Below are 20,781 nucleotides of genomic sequence, written 5' to 3' on the forward strand. Positions count from 1 at the left end.
ATACAGCTATCTTAATATGTATAGAGGTAAGTACAGTGGAACCCCCGTATTCGCGTTCTCCGGATTCGCGGATTTCACGCGGGAATGTTTCCCCACATTATTTGCGGAAAATTCGCATATTCGCGTTTTTTCTATGAAGAATATCCACAAATTCTTGGGATTTTTTTTATCATTTTCACCATAAAATGCACTTTTTGATAAAACTTAAAAAAACCAAGTATAAAAATTTTTATTGGGTTTTTCTTGAGTTTTAACAAAATAGGCTGTTTTCAGCATTTTTATAGGGGTTCCAACTATTCTCGGGTTCTAACTATTTAGAGGAGGGGTCTGGTACGCATCCCCCGCGAATATGGGGGGAACACTGTATTGAAAAAATTATTTTTATTATTAAATTTCTCTACATTGTTTGAAATTTATTGCATTATGTAGAGGCATCAGTTTTGAATTATTTTATTTAATGAGTTTGAAGTTTCAAAATAATTAAAGGTTATATTTAATTAAACATTTTTTCTAGGTTGGGTACGAGAATTAGTAAGGCGAGCTGTCACTAATAGTTCGCGATACGATGTTTATTACCATCCACCTGTTGGGCCAAAATTACGATCAGTTGTTGAAATAAAAAAATTCTGTAAGTGTTTGCATCTTGTTTTTCAGTGAATAGATGTTTATTGCAGAAATAACTTTTGCACTTTTATATTGTACATTTTTTGTTCATTGTTTCCAGAATTTTGTGATTTAATTTAATTCATATATAAAACTTTAAAAAAATTACTCTATATTTTATTATATTAAATGATATACAAGCTTGCTTTGGTTTTAGGTCACACTGCCTTAGTAAGGGAAGATATATGGGTCCAGTTACATATACAGTTTGGCAGTAAACTTCAACAAATGTATACTTTGGATGTAAATCAACTGCTTTGGGCCATCATATAGGCAAGCTATTCTAAATGACATCCTGCTTGATGTGAGAAGATAACCGTGGTTATAGTGATCTTGATAGGTCATGTCACTTTATTTGTTCTGACAGGGATAAAAACCAACGATTTCATAAATTGAGTTTTTGGCAGAAGGCACTTCTTGACTGTCACCAACTTAACTAGACAAACAAAGTCCTATCATTTAGGCCTGAGTTACTTATGACCTGAGCTGACCTTACTCTGCCATTTTGTTCTCAGCTGCACCCGCAAAGACAGTCACTGTGTTTTATCTCCTGTTTTTCCTTAGATTGGTTGTGTGTATGTGTGTGTGTGTCACTTGTGCCCTTTTGCATTTTTACTGCAGGGTTACTGCCCACCCAGTGTTTGTTGCACCTTTAGTAACCCAGCATGTATGTTATTGAAGCAATTATGTTTTTTTTTTTTTTTTTTTTTTTTTTTTTTTTTTTTTTGCTATGAAGGGCAGGCCCTGTCTGTTCTTTCTTTGTCTTTCTATGAGACACACAGTTTACCACCTTTGTGTCCAAGTGTGTAAGTAGTGTGTCTCCCATGTGTATGAGGCCTTTTCTGTGTGTCACGGCTGCTTTGGAGGACATGGAACAAGAGTTTCATCATTGTGTGGCCAAGGGCAATCCCTGTAGTAAATTTGTGTCCCAGATATCATATACCCTTGCTCTGTATTTTGTGTGAGGGACGAGTGTGTACTAGACACTTCCCCTGGGAAGAGTGAGAGAGGTGGTAACCATCCAAGTGGTTGTTGTACTAGAAGAGGCATCACAAGAAAGAAAGCTCTTTCTTGAGGGAGGCCACTCCTAGCCTTTCTCCATGCCCTCCAATGATGCCACCATTGCTGAGACCACCTCCTTCAGCAACACTTCCAGCAGGGTCACCATCCACCCTTTCAGCATCAGAAGGAGCGCCCCATACAGATTTACAGATGATGTGATCAAGAAAGTACCAGATTTCAAGGGGGGAAAGGTGGACAACTGCTTCATCAGGTGTTGTCATTAGTCTTGCCAAGGGTCCCATTATTGTCTTCCACCATGTGGAATCTAGGAATGTCAAAAGGTCTTCCCATTCTCCCTGCCTGTCTTCTTCCCTCAGAGTAGATAAGGAAGTAAGTAAAAAGAGGTCACAAGCATTTTCAGCAGGCCCCCCATCCCTTCCTTTGAAATATGTACCAAAGGTTGGAAGATTCATGCTATCCTGAACTGGATATGGGGAGTAGGCGATCACCATCTGTAGCACCATTTGTTTCATCAGTGGTTTCCTCCACTTTGCAATAGACCTCTCATTTTCATAGGAATTGGACAGTCTCCAGGAGAAGCAAGATCAAGGAGTAGTGGGTCAATAGCTAGCAGCTATGTCTCACCAATATATCATTGTCACCTCCGTGGTGACTCCCCCAGGTGCTAAAGTAGCAGAAGATCCACGTCTCGCTCGAAGAGCAGATTTGATAGGGGTTGCAGTTCATCTCATGACAGGCAGAAAAGATCCTTGTCCAACTCTGCTCCCTGCCTCTACGATCAACATACTCCCAGATAGAGAAACAGGCAGAACCAGAGATCTCCCCACCGGGCCCTCCCTGAGAAGCACCCCTGCCAACTGGAAAAAGGATAGGAGCTAGTCTTGCAAGTACCAGTTGGAAAGAGGGCAGAATGTCAGAGGCAGTGAGAGTCAAGAACAGTAGGGACCAGAGGAACTATCACTGTTAGAGGATTTGGAGGAGGAGAAGGGATTCAACAAATTTTTCATGCAGATTAGACAGCATATGGGAATAGTGGATCCCCTGATCTCCATCCCTGGAGACCCCTCCTTGTGCTCCTACCTAGAACAAGCAGCAGAGAACCCCCTCAGATGTGAGTTAGTAAGTATATCTGCCATGGTCCCTGCTGATTCAAGGTCTCATAAAAGAACTAAACAGTCAGTTAGCAGGAGCAAAGAATTCCCTAGTGTTCTTCAGGTCAGAGAAGTTTTGGCCCCCACCCCTGCTCTGTCAAGGGAAATACAGGTAGTCCCCAGTTACCGGTGGCCTCCGTTGTCGGCAATCTGGTTTTATGGTGCAAGTCTAGTGCCGACTGTCAATTTTCAGCCCTGAAATGCACAATTCTGGTTATCAGCACCAATGATAGGGTATTGGTGCGGATACATACATAACAGTGTCTCGTTAACTGGTTATCAGCGCTGATAAGCCCCGAAAATTGCCAATTTTCACTTATCATCAAGCCATCGGAATGGAACCCCTACTGATAACTGGGGGCTTTCTGTACTAAACTTCCTGAATATGCCTTTACCATCCTGAGATAATTGGATTCAAACATGCGTATGAAAAGCTCTGAGGTGGGAAACTTGGAGTTGATGTTTGCGAGGACCTTGAGAGGCTATCCCCTGTCTGGATAAGTGCCATGAGCCATAGCTCTAGGACAAAAAATGCTGTCCCACCATAGTAGTGACTAGGCCCACTGTCAGGAAATGCTTTCTTATATGTCATCAGACAAGTGGGACATGCATGGACTAACCTGATCCTCAAAAGGAGGAGTCCTCCCTCTCAGTTATGCTGAAACAGATTGCATTGGAGAGCTGGTTTAGCTAAGGAAAAGCACCCTAGTGGACTCTCCTTACTAATTCCAGGTAGATCTGGTCTGACATACAGTTGACAGCAGGAGAGAGGACTTTAGGGACACTCTTCTAAAAATTGTTTCCTAAACCTCTGGAACTGAGAAGTTTGACAGCGAGGCACATTTACTGCATATTGGTGCTGCTTTTCAGCAAATCTGGTTGCTCTTGCCAGGTAAAAAGGGGATCAGGGGTCAATTGTGAAAGATCTTTGTTGAAATACAACTTATGAAAAAGTGGCAAACAAGAGACTATCCATTGATGGTCCAAGTCATAACTGCTACTATTAAGAAACAGAAACCTACTGCCGCAACCCACTCTACAGTCATACCCCTACATACGAAAGTCCCTATGTACGAAAAACCCAGGTTACGAAGGCAAAGACAAAGATTTTTTTGCTTCTGTGTACGAAAATAATTGAGGTTGCGAAAGAGTGTATGTACTGTAATGTCCAAGAATGCCCAGGCCACCAAGAACAATTTTAAAACTCGTGTGCCACCAACTCAGTAGACTCACCACCATCCTCCCGCTCTCCCATTGGTTCCTGATGCTAGTCACTGCCGTAAGATCCTGCTCTCCTATTGGTCAGCATCTGTCCCATCATGCCTCTATGTAAAGGCATCCCTCTCATCATGCCTCTATGTAAAGGCATTCCTTGACCATTTTGTTGTGGCAGCGTTATCGAAAACACCTGGAATTTGTTCGTTCACATAGATTTCGTTTGGTAACGTAAATTCATGTTAGTGATTTTGCATTTGTTGTCCTGTAAGTTACTTTATTGTGTTGTGTATGAACTTAATTACTTTCGTTAGTATTAGCCATGGGTCCCAAGAATGTTGCTGAAGTTCACAGAAAGAAGAGGATGCTTTCTATGGAGATGAAGGTGGAGATAATCAAAAAGTGTTAATGTTTTCTGCCATTTGTTAATGTGTTTTGTAAAGTTTAGTGTTGATGTTTTTTGCCATTTTTAATGTGTTTTGTAAAGTTAAGTGTTCATGTTTCTGCCATTTGTCCTCCTCTGTCGCCACTTTCAGACATTGCCTCACTCGAAAGGTAAGGTTCCACATTTTACTACATCCGTACGTACATGTACATACAGTATTTCTTGTATCCTGTACACTAAAGGGATTTTGACGAAGGAAAAATCTATTTCTGGGCAAGGGCCCGTGTCGCCCAGTGAAATATCCTTTCAATTCATATTTCTAAGGTAAATAATACTAACATTACCAGAGAAAAATAAAAAGGGGGATGTCAGAGCATTCTGACTCGCTCACCCTAAATAAAAGAGGGTGTCGGTATGGTACTGGGGCAAGTGACACCACTACCACGGGCCTCTTGTCATTTAGATCTCTCCTCCACAAAATCCCCCTGCCAGAGAGAGCTGGTACACAGCCCGCGCTAGCAATTACTACTTTGTTAATAAGAAAGAAACAAATAAAGAGAGAAATCAAGAATATCAGGTAAAAGAGAAAAGCAAACCACCAATGAGAAATGCAGAGGTGTCAGCAAAAAATTTCAAAGCATCAGCTCCGAAATTCTACTCAAGAGATAATAACTGTATTTATTATGCAAGAGGATATTGCAGAAACGGAGAAAATTGCAGATTCAGACACAAAATGAATAATTATGATGAAGGAAGATCAAATATTATGGAAAAGTTGGATTTTTTAATGTCAAAATTTCTGGAAATGAAAAAAAGAACAACATACCAGAACAGGAAAGAGACATGGGAAAATCCTTATTACTACCAATATTAAATGAAGGAGAAAACACGCAAACCATCATAGTGATGAATGCGCAGGGTTTAGTTACGAGTAACTCAAAAAGAAAAATAGAGTACTTAGAAGAACTAACCCAAAATGAAAAGAAAATAGATATAATGAATATAAGTGAAACCTGGTATTCCCAAGAGACTGGGAATGATGATCAAATAAAAGGGTTCCAAACTTATAGATCAGATAGAAAAAATATGAATCAAGGGGGAACCGCAATATATGGGAAAGACAAAAAACAAGGAAAAATATATGAGAAATATAGTAACTCAGAATGTGAACTAATAGCGGTAGAATTTGAATCTGAAAAATTGATGAACATAGTAATATATAGACCTCCTAATACTAAAGAGTTTGACTTAATAATTGAAAAATTGGATGATATATGTAGAAATCACAAGGACTGGACTATTCTCCTATCTGGCGACTTCAACTTTCCTTTCGTAGAATGGAAAGAACGAATAGGAGACTGTGGTTGTACTTATACATATAAAAAAGAAAGTAATAGTAGTGCAGAAGATAAGAGGGAATTTGAAAAGCTATTAGATATGCTACTAGAATACAACATTCAACAAATAAATCACCTGCCAACAAGAAAGGAAAATACTTTAGACTAGTATTTGTGAACGAGATGAATTATGTTAAAGAAATAATAGTTTATAATGCGAGTATTTCAGATCATAATGTCATAGAATTAACAGTTCATTCCAAAGCAAGTGAAAATAGAGATAAGCAAGAAATGAAAAAGTGGGAAGGATATGGAAAATACAACTTCTACAGTAAAAATATAAAATGGTCAGAAATTAATGAAGAATTAAACAAAGATTGGGATAACATTTTCGTAAGTGATGACATAAGGGTAAATACGGAGATATTATATAAAATATTGGAGAAAATAGTGGATAAATATATACCGAAGAAGAAAAGTAAACATCATTCATGCATACCAAGAGACAGAAGGATCTTGTTCCAGAAAATCAGAAAGTGGAAAAAAGGTCTTGCAAAAGAAAAAAATGCATGGAAAGTTATAGAACTAAAAAGTAAGATAGAAAATGCAGAACAAAAAGATTATACAATCAAAAGAAAATGAAAAACGGGACTTGGAAGAAAAAACCCTATTAAATATCAAGGCAAAACCCCGAAACTATTATACTCATATGCGAAGAAGATGAATAAAAGAAGAATAGAAATAGGCCCTCTGAGAATTGAAGGGAGATTAACGAATGAAAAAAAGGAAATTTGCAACATACTGGCAGAACGATATAAGAGAGAATTCACCCCTAGAATAGATAATGAAGATAATGATATAGAAGTAAGGGACGAAAATAGTGAATATTTAGCTGACATAGAAATTATGAAGCTGATATTGTGCAGGCAATTAATGAAATTAAAAATGGAGCTGCTGCAGGGCCGGATGGAGTCCCTGCTATTTTGTTAAAGAAAGTAGTTCATTCTATCGCAAAGCCACTTGCAATATTATTAAGACAAAGTGTAGATACAGGCAAGATTTATGATGAGCACAAATTAGCATATATCACCCCTACTTTCAAAAGTGGATCAAGACTAGAGGCAAGTAATTATAGGCCTGTGAGTCTAACATCACATATTATGAAAGTGTATGAAAGGGTAATGAAGAAAAATATTATGAAACATTTAATAAGAAATAATTTGTTTAATATAGGAAAACACGGTTTCGTACCCGGAAAAAGTACACAAACCCAACTGTTAGTCCACCGTGAGAACATATTCAAAAATATGAAAAGCGGAAATGAAACAGATGTGGTTTATCTAGACTTTGCAAAAGCTTTTGACAAAGTAGACCATAATATATTAGCAAAGAAAATTAGAAAACACATATCGTAGATAAAGTAGGAAGATGGTTAAAAGAATTTTTACACAACAGAAAACAGGATAGTTATTGCAAACGATGAGAAATCGGATGAAACCAAGGTAATATCCGGTGTGCCACAAGGTACGGTGCTAGCTGCAATATTGTTTGTTATTATGATTGAAGACATAGACAGTAATGTTAAGGATTCGGTAGTGAGTAGTTTCGCTGATGACACAAGAATAAGTAGAGAAATTACTTGTGATGAAGATAGGAACGCTCTACAAAGAGACCTTAACAAAGTATATGATTGGGCAGAGGTAAATAGGATGGTATTTAACTCTGATAAATTTGAATCAATAAATTATGGAGACAGAGAAGGAAAGCTATATGCATATAGGGGACCTAATAATGAGACAATCACAATAAGGAAGCAGTTAAAGACCTTGGTGTGATGATGAATAGGAACATGTTATGCAATGATCAAATAGCCATTCTGTTGGCAAAATGTAAAGCAAAAATGGGAATGTTGTTACGGCACTTCAAAACAAGAAAAGCTGAACACATATAATTATGCTTTATAAAACATATGTTCGTAGTCCACTTGAATATTGCAATATGATATGGTACCCACACTATCAAAAGGATATTGCACAAATAGAGAGTGTACAAAGGTCCTTTACAGCTAGAATAGAAGAAGTTAAGGACCTAGACTACTGGGAAAGACTACAATCCTTAAAATTATATAGTCTAGAAAGGAGAAGAGAACGCTACATGATAATTCAGGCATGGAAACAGATAGAAGGAATAACAGAAAATATCATGGAACTAAAAATATCAGAAAGAGCAAGCAGAGGTAGATTAATAGTGCCCAAAACTATACCAGGAAAAATAAGGAAAGCACACAGAACATTAATCCACTACGCACCAGCATCGATAATGCAGCGTCTATTCAATGCGTTGCCAGCTCATCTGAGGAATATATCAGGAGTGAGCGTAGATGTGTTTAAGAATAAGCTCGACAAATATCTAAACTGCATCCCAGACCATCCAAGATTGGAAGATGCAAAATATACCGGAAGATGTACTAGCAACTCTCTGGTAGACATTAGAGGCGCCTCACACTGAGGGACCTGGGGCAACCCGAACGAACTGTAAGGTCTGTAAGGTAAGGTCACGCTAACACCAGCGCCTCTAGCGGCCATCCTTGAAGTTAGAAGACCAAGCTTGGGCACAAGGGTGGGAGAGTTGCCCAGAAATAGATTTTTCCTTCGTCAAAATCCCTTTTCTGGGCTCAGCCCGTGTCGCTTTGTGAAATAGTACCAGAGAATTAGCACAAGCTTGGGGAAAAGGTAACAGTATAAGGTAATAAGAAAACATTGAAAAAATAAATGAGATGAGTATAATCTAGATTAAATTTTACAAATTTATCGTATAAATACTTAAACTAACTTATAGTAACTTTATGTTAGCCTTAAAATAAGTAATAGGGATTAACAGTAGTATACTTATGCTAACTTACGATAACTTAAAACTAGAATAATACATTATATACAGTTGTGAGTTTCCCTAGCATAAAAATAAGGGAAAACATCACGATATAGCCTTTTGGCAGCTAAGGCTCAAATTAGGGTCGAGCCTGGTGGCACGATCACAGGAAAAATGTTAGCGAGGCAGGTAGAAAGGAGATCTGGATCTTAAGACTAAAATTACTTAGGCAGTGTCAGGAGAAACTGTGTTTCCCGCTGCCACTGCTGGAAATTTAAGAGATTCCAAGGATTTCAGGTAGTGACGTCTGAATACTGTGGGCGACTTCCAGCCAGTATACTTCTTTAGATCATCGAAATTCATGTGTTGAAAATAATTAATTGAGGTGGCTACTGCCCTGATGTCGTGGGCTTTGGGGAATGAATCAGGGTTGGCTTGCTTGATAAAGTATAGGATCTGTTGCCTAATTCATTTTAAGGAAATAGTGCCACCTTGCTCTCTTATGAATAAGGGACCTGAGGACCTAGAAGATGTCCTGGACAGGTAGGCTTGTAAGGTCGTCACTGGACATAGAGAAGGGTCTTAAGGAAGAGGGAGGATCTTCCAAGGAGCCCATCTCATTAAAGGATCCTCATTTTTGGCCAAAAAACTGCAGTCTGGGGTTAGAAGAACTTCTCCTGATGGAAGAAATTCGATATGGCCAGAGTCTCTAGAGAGAGCCGACAGTTCAGATATCCTGGCTCCTGAAGCCAGGCTTAGCAGAAATAAAGTTTTCCTTAGGAGTGGTATATAGCTACATGAATTGTTGTCAGTATCTGAGGCCAGTTATGAGAACATCATTTAAGAACCATGAAACTGAGCTAGGTCTCTCTGATGGTCTGAGCCTAGCACAAGCCTTAGGAATAGACGAAAAATAAAGAGTCTGTTAAGTCTATCTTAAAGCCAAACTGGAAGATTTTCTTTAAGGCTGACTTATTGGTAGTAATAGTACTAGCTGCTAAACCTTTTTCAAATAAGGATCTGAAGAAGGAGATAGCCAGATTAGTAGCCATGGTTCGAGATTCTGTTTCCTTCAGGAAATTTGCCAGTTTTTTGACAGCTGTGTCGTACTGACGTAAAGTTGATTCTCTTTTATCCGATTCTAAGAAAAGGATATTTTGAGGATCAATATTTGCATCTCTTTTAGCCGCGAACTTCATGAAGTCCATAAAGTTAGGGTTTTGAGAATTCCTGAGGAAGCGAACACAGTCCTCAATTGTACTGGTTGAGATAGCTTGGGATTGGGAATCCGTTGAGGCCGGAGACCCAGTTCCAAAAGAAGAGTGAACCAGTTGCTCTTGGGCCAATCCTGGGCTACTAGAGCAACTTGCCCTTTGAAAGACCTGAGTTTGTTCAGGACTTTCAATAGAAGATTCACTGGAGGAAAGATGTATATCTTCTTCCACTGATTCCAATCTATGGTCATGGCATCTGTGGCATAAGCCAGAGGGTCCAGGTTGGGAGCCACATAACATGGGAGCTTGTGGTTCGATTGTGATGCGAAAAGATCCACCTGGAGGCGTGGGACCTTTTGGCATATCCACTGGAATGAGCGCCTGTCCAGAGACCACTCCAATTCTAGAGGAACTGAGCGAGACAGGGCGTCTGCTATTACGTTCCTTACTCCCGCCAGATGAGTGGAGGATAGATGCCATTTGTATTTGGCTGCTAGTGAGAAAATGGCTATCATGACGTGGTTCACGTGACTTGATTTGGATCCTCCTCTGTTGATGCAGTGTACTACTACTGCACTGTCCAATACCAGCTTGATATGGGATTTCTTGGCTGGTAGAAGCCTCTTCAATGTGAGGAATACTGCCATAGCTTCTAATACATTTATGTGAAGCTGGCGGAACTGAGGTGACCAAGTTCCTTGTACTTTCTTGAATTGGGAGTATCCTCCCCACCAGCTTAGAGAAGCATCCGTGTGAATAACCAACGCCGAAGGGGGAAATTGAAGAGGGATCGAATTGGATAGGTTCTTGACCTCCGCCCAGGGGCGGAGTCATTTGCGGAGAATCGGCGGGATGGCTGACAACTTGTCTCGAGATTTGTTGTTTGCTCTTGAGCGCCAGACCCGGTTTATATCTTTTAGCCTTGCCTTCAGCAGAACATCTGTAACTGATGCAAACTGGAGAGAGCCTAGGATTCTTTCCTGGTTTCTCCTTGATGTTAGTTTGCATTTGAGAAATTACTTTGTTGCTTTGGCTATTTCCTTCCTTTTGACCAACGGAATTGACAGTGTGGGAGTTCAAGTCCCATTGAATGCCGAGCCATTGAAAGCGGGAGTCCGGCGTTAGCCTGGACTTGGTCTTGTTTATCTGGAACCCCAGATGTTCCAGAAACTGTATTACTTTGACTGTAGCTTTGTGGCATTCTTGGACAGTTGTTGCCCAAATGAGCCAATCGTCCAGATACGCTACTACCATTATTCCCTGGGATCTTAGTTGTTGAACTACTGATTCCGCCAACTTCGTGAATACCCTGGGGGCCATGTTCAACCCGAAGGGCATCACTTTGAAGGAGAATGCCTGGTCTCCCAGTCTGAAGCCTAGATACGGGCGGAAGTGCCTTGCAATTGGAATATGATAGTATGTGTCTGTAAGATCGATAGAGGTGGTGACGGCCCCACGGGGAAGTAAGGTCCGCACCTGCGAGATAGTCAGCATTTTGAACTTGTCGCAACGAGTGAATAAGTTTAGACGGGACAAGTCTAAGATTATTCTTCGTTTGGTTGAGCCTTTCTTTGGCACGCTGAACAAGCGTCCTTGAAACTTGAAATGCTTGACTCTTGATACTACCCCTTTCTGAAGGAGTTCTTGTGCATACTCCGTCAATTCCTTTGTTGGTTTTTGAAGGAAGGTCTTGGATGGAGGAGGACCTTTGATCCAACTCCATCCCAGTCCCTTGGACACAATACTTTGGGCCCAATTGCTGAATCCCCATCTGTGTCGATAGAGAAACAGTCTCCCTCCTACCTGAGGGGTCTCACTGACTTGGGGCAGGGCGTGATCCACGTCTTCCCCGGAAGTGCTTACCTCTGCTAGGTGCTCTTCCGCTACCTCTTTGGCGAAATGCACCTCTAGCCCTACTTCCCCTTCCGAACCTATTAAAGGCTTGGAACGCCTGACCTTCAAAGACTGGGTTGAAGGCCTGAGATACTGCGTACAAGGTAGAGGGCTGATTTTGAGAGGTCAGTAGGAGTATTGGTTGGGACTGGCTTTTGGAGGTGGAAGGTTATACCATCTGGGACACTGGCACACCTTGTACCACCTGTTGTTGCTGAGGAGACTGGAAAGATGGGAACTTTCTTGTCTTCTTCAGCTTTTTGGAAGCGGAGGAAGTGGGTTCGGGCTTCCTCTTGGCTGATAGGCCCCAGCGGACCTTAAGGCTCTGGTTAAGCCTTGTTGCTTCGTGCTGGACCTCATTAACCACAGCCTCTGGGGTGGTGAGCCGGAGACTTATGAGGTGCAGAGGACGTGGTCCTCTTAGACGACGTCCTCTCTAGGGTCTTTAACTCCCGCTTCCCTTTCACCTTAGGGATTGCTGAAGTGGATTTCAGCATAGCCGAAATTTCGCTCTCCGAAAATCCTTGGAAGGAAGGAGAAGAGTAAACAGGTGAAGACAATCCAGAAGGACCCAAGGGAAGCCCTTGAGCCCCTAACAAACCTACCTTAACTAACAAGTTACCTTGTTCACCTACCGCCATCGGCTCTAAATTAAGGTCCAGGGTAGCCACTTCGTCTGCGATTTCCGGGTTGCCTTGTACCACCAGCGCCTGCGCCACCTGGTGCTGGATGGCGGAGATGTAAGGGGCCACTGCTGCCGGGTCGATGAATCCGGTTGACTTCCCGCCCGGGAAGAGGCGGACAGCCATACTCTTGTCCAGGATGTATGGCTGCCCCTTAGACACGTTCCTCCCGAACCCGCCGACCCAGGCCCTCAGGGTTGCTGAAGCGGCGTCTTTCACGGCGGTAGCCTGGAAGAGAGGGTCATTGTAGTCCTTACAACGAAGCCCGAAAGTTATATGATTAATTATTTGAGACTATATGTCATCTATATCTCTAATAGGACTGTTGAATAATCAGTCATAAACAAAGTAATCCGGTAAATATACTTACACCGGAGGAAAACTGCTCTACCAAATCATAACATATTGAGCAGGCTTAGTGATGCCATACCACTATGTCACCATAGCGGATGGCGCAAGGGGCGTGAGTCCTGCAGACCTCATGGCCACAGGGGTCCTGCGATATGGCATTGCAGCCGGATTCCTGACAATTGGTAGCCTGTAAGTGAACAGATACATGAGTATCAGTGGTTACTAACAGGACTAGCCCATTAAGAGATATAATACTCCGCTATATGTCGGAGTGAAAAATTTTTGGCATTAGCCCTCTCCTGTTCTCCTGTAGAGATATGTCCGTGAGGCCTGGTATACTAGTCATAGTTTCTGGGGTACCGGAATAAGGAGTTTCACCAAACTAGCCACCAGTCTATACGCCGGGGTGAGGAGTACAAGGACGGCGGAGGAACATGAGAGGTTTAAGCCAGAAAAGATATATAACATGGATGGGCGGAGCGTAGCTCTGCTGTATAAATTTTTGCAGGCAGGAGGAGAACCCGGTTGGTGAGCGGGCACTCTGCCGGCATAGCAAAAAAAATACAAACAATAATTATGATATATAAGATAATAATAGAAATTAAAACTTAAATATATGACTATAGATGCATGTAGAGGTGCTACTCTCCGTCACCCCCTAGAAGAGCTGGCGGAGCCAGCTGAGTCCGCTGCTGGCGCGGTGGGTATACAGGGGCGGGGGGGTGACCGGGGTAGGAGAGAGCTAAGGAGGGACCCGAGGAGGTCCAAGTACAAGCGAGCGAGGTGGCCAACCCAACCTGAGCGTACAAGGGTCAGACCCCCCACGGAAACCGGAACCCAGGGTGAGAACGGAATGAGGAGCCAAACTCAGGAATCCGCCGCCCCCCCCCCCCCCCCCCCCCCCCCCGGAGACTCCCGTATCCACTCTGGGGAGAGGAGGAGGGGAGGAGAGCCCGGGTGGTTGCCGTGGCAACCTTGAGCGAGCGTGACCTGCTTTCCCGTTCGCGTAGGGGAGGGAGGAAGCAGGGAGGGGGACTGAGCTGGTGGCTCGTGGCAATCGTCTGGCCCACCGCAAACATGGTAGGACCACGCGGACGGATAGACCAGGCGAACAAAGGTAGCCTAGGCTAGCACAAACCGTCTACATGCGATATGAATAAAACACAGTATTATCATTATAGAAAGGAAGGGAATCAAAAGATAAAGGGAAAGCAACGTCCTAGAGAAGCTAGGCTAATCTACCTGGAAGGTAGGAAGCCCAACCCCTCGGGAGCTGGCCTCTGCCGATACGTAGAAAGTGAGGGCGACGGCCAGGGTGGTAGGACTGAAAAGAGATATAGGGGCCTATAACCCCACATGCCTAACAGACCTAGACAAAGGCACATGCATGCATGAACACTGAGCTAAGACATAAAGGAATAGGATTCCCAGAAGAAAAATATATTAAGCACATCTTGCACCACATGTAGACATAAGCATAATTACTGCGCAGACATAGCTACAACGGTATGGGAGACCGAAGGAGCTAGAATGAATCACACACGAGGCGAGCCTGAACGGAATGAGACACCGTAGTAATACCTAAAAACAGCGGTAAAACGGGTCCCAGCTGGCTAAAATTACGTGAAACACTAAGGCAGTACTTAACTTAGCTGCGGCGATGGCTTGAAGCTCCATGGTGCAAGAAATATCCAAAATAGAAGCACAAAAGCACTGAGCAGAAAAAACACGTGCAATCAAGGTGCTGCTTACAGAAAGGATGGCCTCTAGAGGCGCTGGTGTTGGCGTGGGTGAGCAAGTAGTAGTAGTTGCTGGCGCGGGCTGTGTACCAGCTCTCTCTAGCAGGGGGATTTTGTGGAGGAGAAATCTAAATGACAAGAGACCCGTGATAGTGGTGTCACTCGCCCCAGTACCCCATACCGACACCCTCTTTTATTTAGGGTGAGCGAGTCAAAATGCTCTGACATCCCCCTTTTTATTTTTCTCTGGTAATGTTAGTATTATTTACCTTAGAAATATGAATTGAAAGGATATTTCACAAAGCGACACGGGCTGAGCCCAGAAATACACTTTTTTTACAGGTACAGTAATGGTTAGGTTAAGTATTGAATGGTCCAAATTGTTGTATTTCATTGTTTATTGGTCAATTTAGCTTTTTGTGGGGCTTGGAACGAGTTAGGCAATTTACATGTAAAACGTAGTTCTAGATATGAAAAAAGGGATTTTGACGAAGGAAAAATCTATTTCTGGGCAAGGACCTGTGTCGCCCAGTGAAATCCCACCCTTTCTTGGCCCAAGCTTGGGTGCTATCTGCAGGAATGACGTCAGAGGCGCTAGCCGTAACGGTAGAGGGTAGTGGGCCTTAGATCAGCTCCTCTGTAGATGAGGGATATTGAAGAAGGATGAATTTAAATGGCAAAGGACCTCTGGTAGTGGTTTCACTCGCCCCAGGAACCATACCAACACCTTAAATAAGGTGAGCGAGCCAGAATACTCTGGCATTTCCATATTAGCTTTTTTCTCTGGTATTATAGCAATATTTATACCTTAGAAATGTGTGCTAAAGGGACATTCACTGGGCGACACAGGTCCTTGCCCAGAAATAGATTTTTCCTTCGTCAAAATCCCTTTTCTGGGCTCGGCCTGTGTCGCTCCGTGAATTAGTACCAGAGAAATGGCCATACAAGCTTGGGAAAAGGAAGCACACAAGTAAAATTATAGGATAATCAAAATCAATTAAGGTTAATTGCTATAATCTAAATATAAGGTTACAGAACAAGTAACAACAGAGCAATTGGAACCTTAATGCTAATCCAATATACAAAACACAACAGTTACTTAAGAGTACATAGTAAGGCTTAAATGCAAATTGTGACTAATCCTAGATACAAAACAAAAGGCAATATCACAAGTATATACAATATGTGGCATCCAAGGTACAATATGACTACATTGACGACTGAGCTACGGCAAGAATGCTAGCGAGGCAGGTAGGAAGAGAGATATAAAGTAAACTACTTACTACTAAATTAAGCAGTGTCAGGGGAAACAGTTTTTCCTGCTGCCACTGCTGGAAATTTAAGGGCTTCTAAGTACTTAACATAATGGCATTTGAATACTGTCGGAGATTTCCAGCCTGTGTACTTCTTCAGATCATCAAAATTCATGTGATGAAAATAATTAATAGAGGTAGCTACTGCCCTTGCATCATGTACCCGTGGGAAGGACTGCGGGTTGGCTTGTTTTATAAAGTATAAAATCTGTTGTCTAATTCCTTTTAAGGAAATGGTGCCTCCCTTTTCCCTAATGAACAGAGGGCCTGAAGATATCAGGGTAGTTCTACTTAGATATGCTTTTAGTGAAGTAACTGGACATAAGGACGGGTCCTGTGGAAGTGGGAGAATTTTCCATGGGGCCCATCTATCCAGTGGGTTCTCATTCTTAGCTAGAAATTGGCAATCTGGAGAAAGTAACACTTCTCCTGAAGGGAGAAACTCTATATGATCTGATTCTCTAGATAGAGCCGACAGTTCGGAAATTCTGGCTCCTGAGGCCAAACTTATTAGGAATAATGTTTTCCTTAAGAGAGCTATATAGTTACATGAGTCATTATTAGTGTCCGAGGCCAATTTAAGGACATCATTTAAGAACCATGACACAGACTTGGGCCTCTCAGATGGTCTGAGTCTAGCGCAGGCCTTGGGGATAGATGAAAAATATGAATCTGTTAGATCTATTTTGAATCCAAACTGGAAGATCTTCTTAAGGACAGACTTAATGGTAGTAATAGTACTAGCTGCCAAACCTTTCTCAAATAGTGTTCTGAAAAAGGATATGGCCAGATTCGTGGTCATGGTTTGTGCATTAGAGTCCCTCAAGAATACAGCTAGTTTTTTGACTGCTGAATTGTATTGACGCAAGTTCGATTCACGTTTATCAGATTCTAAGAATAAGATGTTCTGGGATCGATATTAGCATCCCTTTGTGCTGCAAACTTCATGAAGTCCATAAAGTTAGGGCTTGCTGAATTCCTGAGGAAGCGAACACAGTCTGCGTTTGCACTAGTTGTGATAGTTTGGGATTGGGAATCCATTGAGGTCGGAGGCCCAATTCCAGTAGAAAAGGGAACCAATTGCTCTTGGGCCAATTGGGGGCTATTAAAGCAATGTGGCCTTTGAACGTCCTGAGTTTGTTCAGGACTTTCAAGAGAAGATTCACTGGAGGAAAGAGGTAAATCTTCTTCCACACATTCCAATCTATAGCCATCGCGTCCGTGGCGTAAGCCAGAGGGTCCAGGTTGGAGGCCACATAACAAGGGAGTTTGTGGTTCGACTCGGTGGCGAAGAGATCAACCTGAAGCCCTGGTACTAGTTGACAGACCCAACTGGATGACTCCTTGTCCAGGGACCACTCCGACTCCAGCGGAACTGAATGTGATAGCACATCCGCTACCACATTTCTTACGCCTGCTAGATGAGTGGCAAACAGGTGCCATTTGTTCCTGTCTGCTAGTGAAAATATGGCTATCATGACATGGTTCACGTGGCTCGACTTGGAGCCTCCCCTGTTGATGCAGTGTACTACTACTGCACTGTGCAGCACCAGCTTGATACAGTAGTACCTCGAGATACGTAATTAATCCGTTCCGAGGCGCCTTTCGTATCTTGGACCACATTTTACATGTAAAATGGCTAATCCGTTCCAAGCCCTCCAAAAACACCCCAGTAAATTTCATAATAAAGCTAAATTGACCTATAAACAATGAAATACTACAACAATTTGGACCATTCAATACCTAAATTAAGAATAAAAATGCAAAACCTGTAAATAAAGTGTATATTAGTGTACAAGAAATATTATTACTGTAACATAAAATGTGGAAGCTTACCTTCCGAGTGAGGCTATCTCCGAAAGTGGCGGCAGAGGAGGAGGAGGACAAACGGCAGATACGTACACTTAACTTTACAAAAAATAAAAAAATGTCAGAAAAACAAACTAAACTTTACAAAACACATTAACAAAACTGTAACACTTAACTTTACAAAAAACTTAAAATAAAATTTATTTTGTCTTTTTTTTGATTTTTACATTTCTTTTTACTTTTTTATACTTTACGTAATTTCAATTTCTTCACCACCGAATGGATGCCAGTCCGTTTACGGAATTTTTCTAACCACCCATGAGAAGCCTTGAACTCAGGGGTTGCCGTTGATGTCCCCTCTCTGCTGTCGTCTTCGGCTTGGGCAATCAAATCGCCGAAAATAGCGCTGGCCTTCTGGCAGATTGCCGTCTCGGTTATCGTATCGCCATCGATTTCTTTGTCCTCAATCCATACAAGAAGCAGACTTTCCATTTCATTATGCACATGGCTCCTCTTGTTGGACAAAATAGTCCCGCCCTTGGAAGGTGTAGCTGCTTTGATGGCTTCCTTCTGCTTAAGGATGGTGCCTATCGTCGACGGATTTTGGCCGTATTCCTTAGCGATCACACTCAACCGCAAGCCAGCTTCATACTTTTTTTATTATCTCCATCATTGTCTCCATAGAAAGCATTCTCTTCTTTCTGTGAACTTCAGTAACTTTCTTGGGACCCATGACTATATGTACTGTACGTAATTAAGTTACGTATGTAGTACGTATACTAATTAGGTTCTCACAACACGATAAAGTAGCACAACGAAATTACTAACGAATTTAAGATACAAAACGAAATCGTTGGACCGAACGAATGCCGCATGTGTACAATAAAGCTTCGGGTGCGAAGTGGCCGAGCGAAGGAACACCACCACGTAAGATGCATGATGGGAGGGATGCTGTCCAATAGGAGAGAAGCATCTCATGGCTTGGCTAGCATCAGGAACCAATGGGATAGCAAGAGGATGGTGGCAAGTCTACTAGAACTAAGATGGCGGCGCGAGTTTCAAAATTGTTATCGGGCGAATCTCGGACTTTCAGAAACCTTTCGTATCTTGAAAACTTTTCTATGTAGAGCAGTGAAATTTTTCGTGTCAGCTTTCGTATCTGGAGTTTTTCGTAAGTTGAGCCTTTCGTATCTCTAGGTACCACTGTATGAGATTTCTTGGCTGGATGAAGTTTTTTCAGGGTGAGGAACACTGCCATAGCTTCCAGTACATTGATATGAAGCTGGCGGAATGGTAGGGACCAGGTTCCCTGTACCGTTTTGTACTGTGAGTAACCGCCCCAGCCGCTTAGTGATGCATCTGTGTGGATCACTAAGGCTGGCGGAGGGAATTGGAGCGGAATTGTCTTCGACAAATTCTTGATCTCCGTCCACGGGCGGAGTCTTTTTCGTAAGATCGCCAGGATAGGTGCTAGTTTGTCCCGGGATCTCTTGTTTGCTCTTGAACACCAAACTCGGTTTATGTCCTTTAGTCTGGCTTTCAGAAGAACGTCCGTTACTGAAGCAAATTGGAGAGAACCTAAGATTCTTTCTTGGTTCCTCCGGGACGTCTGTTTGCACTTGAGAAATTGTCTGGTTGCTTTGGCTATTTCTCTCCTTTTCAATGGCGGAATTGATAGAGTGTAGGAGTTTAAGTCCCATTGAATCCCTAGCCATTGGAAGCGGGACTCCGGTGTTAGCCGGGACTTGGTTCTGTTTATCTGGAAGCCTAGATGTTCCAGAAACCGGATTACTTTGACCGTTGCTTTGCGACATGCTTCGATGCTTGTGGCCCACACAAGCCAATCGTCCTGATAAGCTACTGGCATTATTCCTTGAGATCTTAGTTCTTGGACAACTGTCTCCACCAGTTTTGTAAATACCCTTGGGGCTATGTTGAGCCCGAATGGCATTACAGTGTTCCCCCCGTATTCGCGGGGGATGTGTACCAGACACCCCCGCGAATAGTTAAAACCACCACTAAAAATGCTTATAACTGCCTATCTTGAAAGTTCAGATGCCAAATGTATACCTTTAACATCATCCTACTTCAAATATACCTAAAATTACTAACCTATTACTGCATTAATCTTTGAGGTTATATATTAATATCATTTTAAAGTCATCTTAAACATTTTACCATTAAAAATATATACCTACAGCAAATAACAGAGAGAGAGAGAGAGAGAGAGAGAGAGAGAGAGAGAGAGAGAGAGAGAGAGAGAGAGAGAGAGAGAGAGAGACCGACCAATGAATGGCAACATCATATATTTGACCCTCAAGAGTGAAATTATGAATTATTTCTGAGACAGAGAGAATAATAATGGAGAGAGAGAGAGGGAGAGAGAGAATAACTCCTAGACTCCGCTTCCTCCCCTCCACCAATTCGTATATCAAACTCATTTACTCCCCCGCCCATGTTCCTCCAAGTGGATAAAAAGACTGGGAATTGCTATTTTTAATTAATCTTATTAATATTTGAAAATTAGTTATAAGGTAAATCATTTATTTATACTACAAAACAAATAAACATACGACGGAGAGAGAGAGAGAGAGAGAGAGAGAGAGAGAGAGAGAGAGAGAGAGAGAGAGAATGTATTGTTACTGTTTAATCTCATTAAAACGTAATATTTTTGTAAACTAGTACTGTATATTATATTTTACCCAAAATGTAGTAATGTCCTTAAAGATATACTTATACAAACACTTCTAGCCCAAACAGAGGGCGAGAGTTACCACTAGCGCATGCTAGTATCTCGTGTGGAGAGAGAGAGAGAGAGAGTTGTCCTTATTTAAAAGAGTGAAATGGATAGATTATTGTACTTCGTTAAAATACTATCACATGTGAATTTTGAGATTAGTTATATTATTATTATTATTATTATTATTATGCGAAAATATAATAAACATCACACATACCATAGAAATGATCTCATATCAGCAAAAGAGAAAGAGAGAGAGAATTTCAATGATCCGTAGATGGCAAACACTCGCTCCCACTGGATTTGACAGTTGGAAACCCAGCCAACCAAGCTGGCTACGTGTTCAAAAACAAGACACGGGGTTAAATGCATTTTCTTTTTATTCTTACATAATTCT

General features: G+C 41.9%; 1 protein-coding gene across 4 annotated transcripts in view; it reads left to right on the forward strand.

The window, feature by feature from the left end:
- The window catches only part of LOC135216795 (uncharacterized), a 219,590-nt gene that overhangs the window by 157,556 nt on the left and 41,253 nt on the right, over positions 1-20,781 (forward strand). For all 4 annotated transcript variants that reach the window (XM_064252280.1, XM_064252282.1, XM_064252283.1 and 1 more), the window contains exon 6: positions 515-628. In XM_064252280.1, coding sequence (XP_064108350.1) covers positions 515-628 — 114 coding nt within the window. The remainder of the gene's footprint in view (positions 1-514; positions 629-20,781) is intronic.

This window comes from Macrobrachium nipponense, chromosome 6 (genome assembly GCF_015104395.2).
Source record: "Macrobrachium nipponense isolate FS-2020 chromosome 6, ASM1510439v2, whole genome shotgun sequence".
NCBI classification, from domain to species: Eukaryota; Metazoa; Arthropoda; class Malacostraca; order Decapoda; family Palaemonidae; genus Macrobrachium; species Macrobrachium nipponense.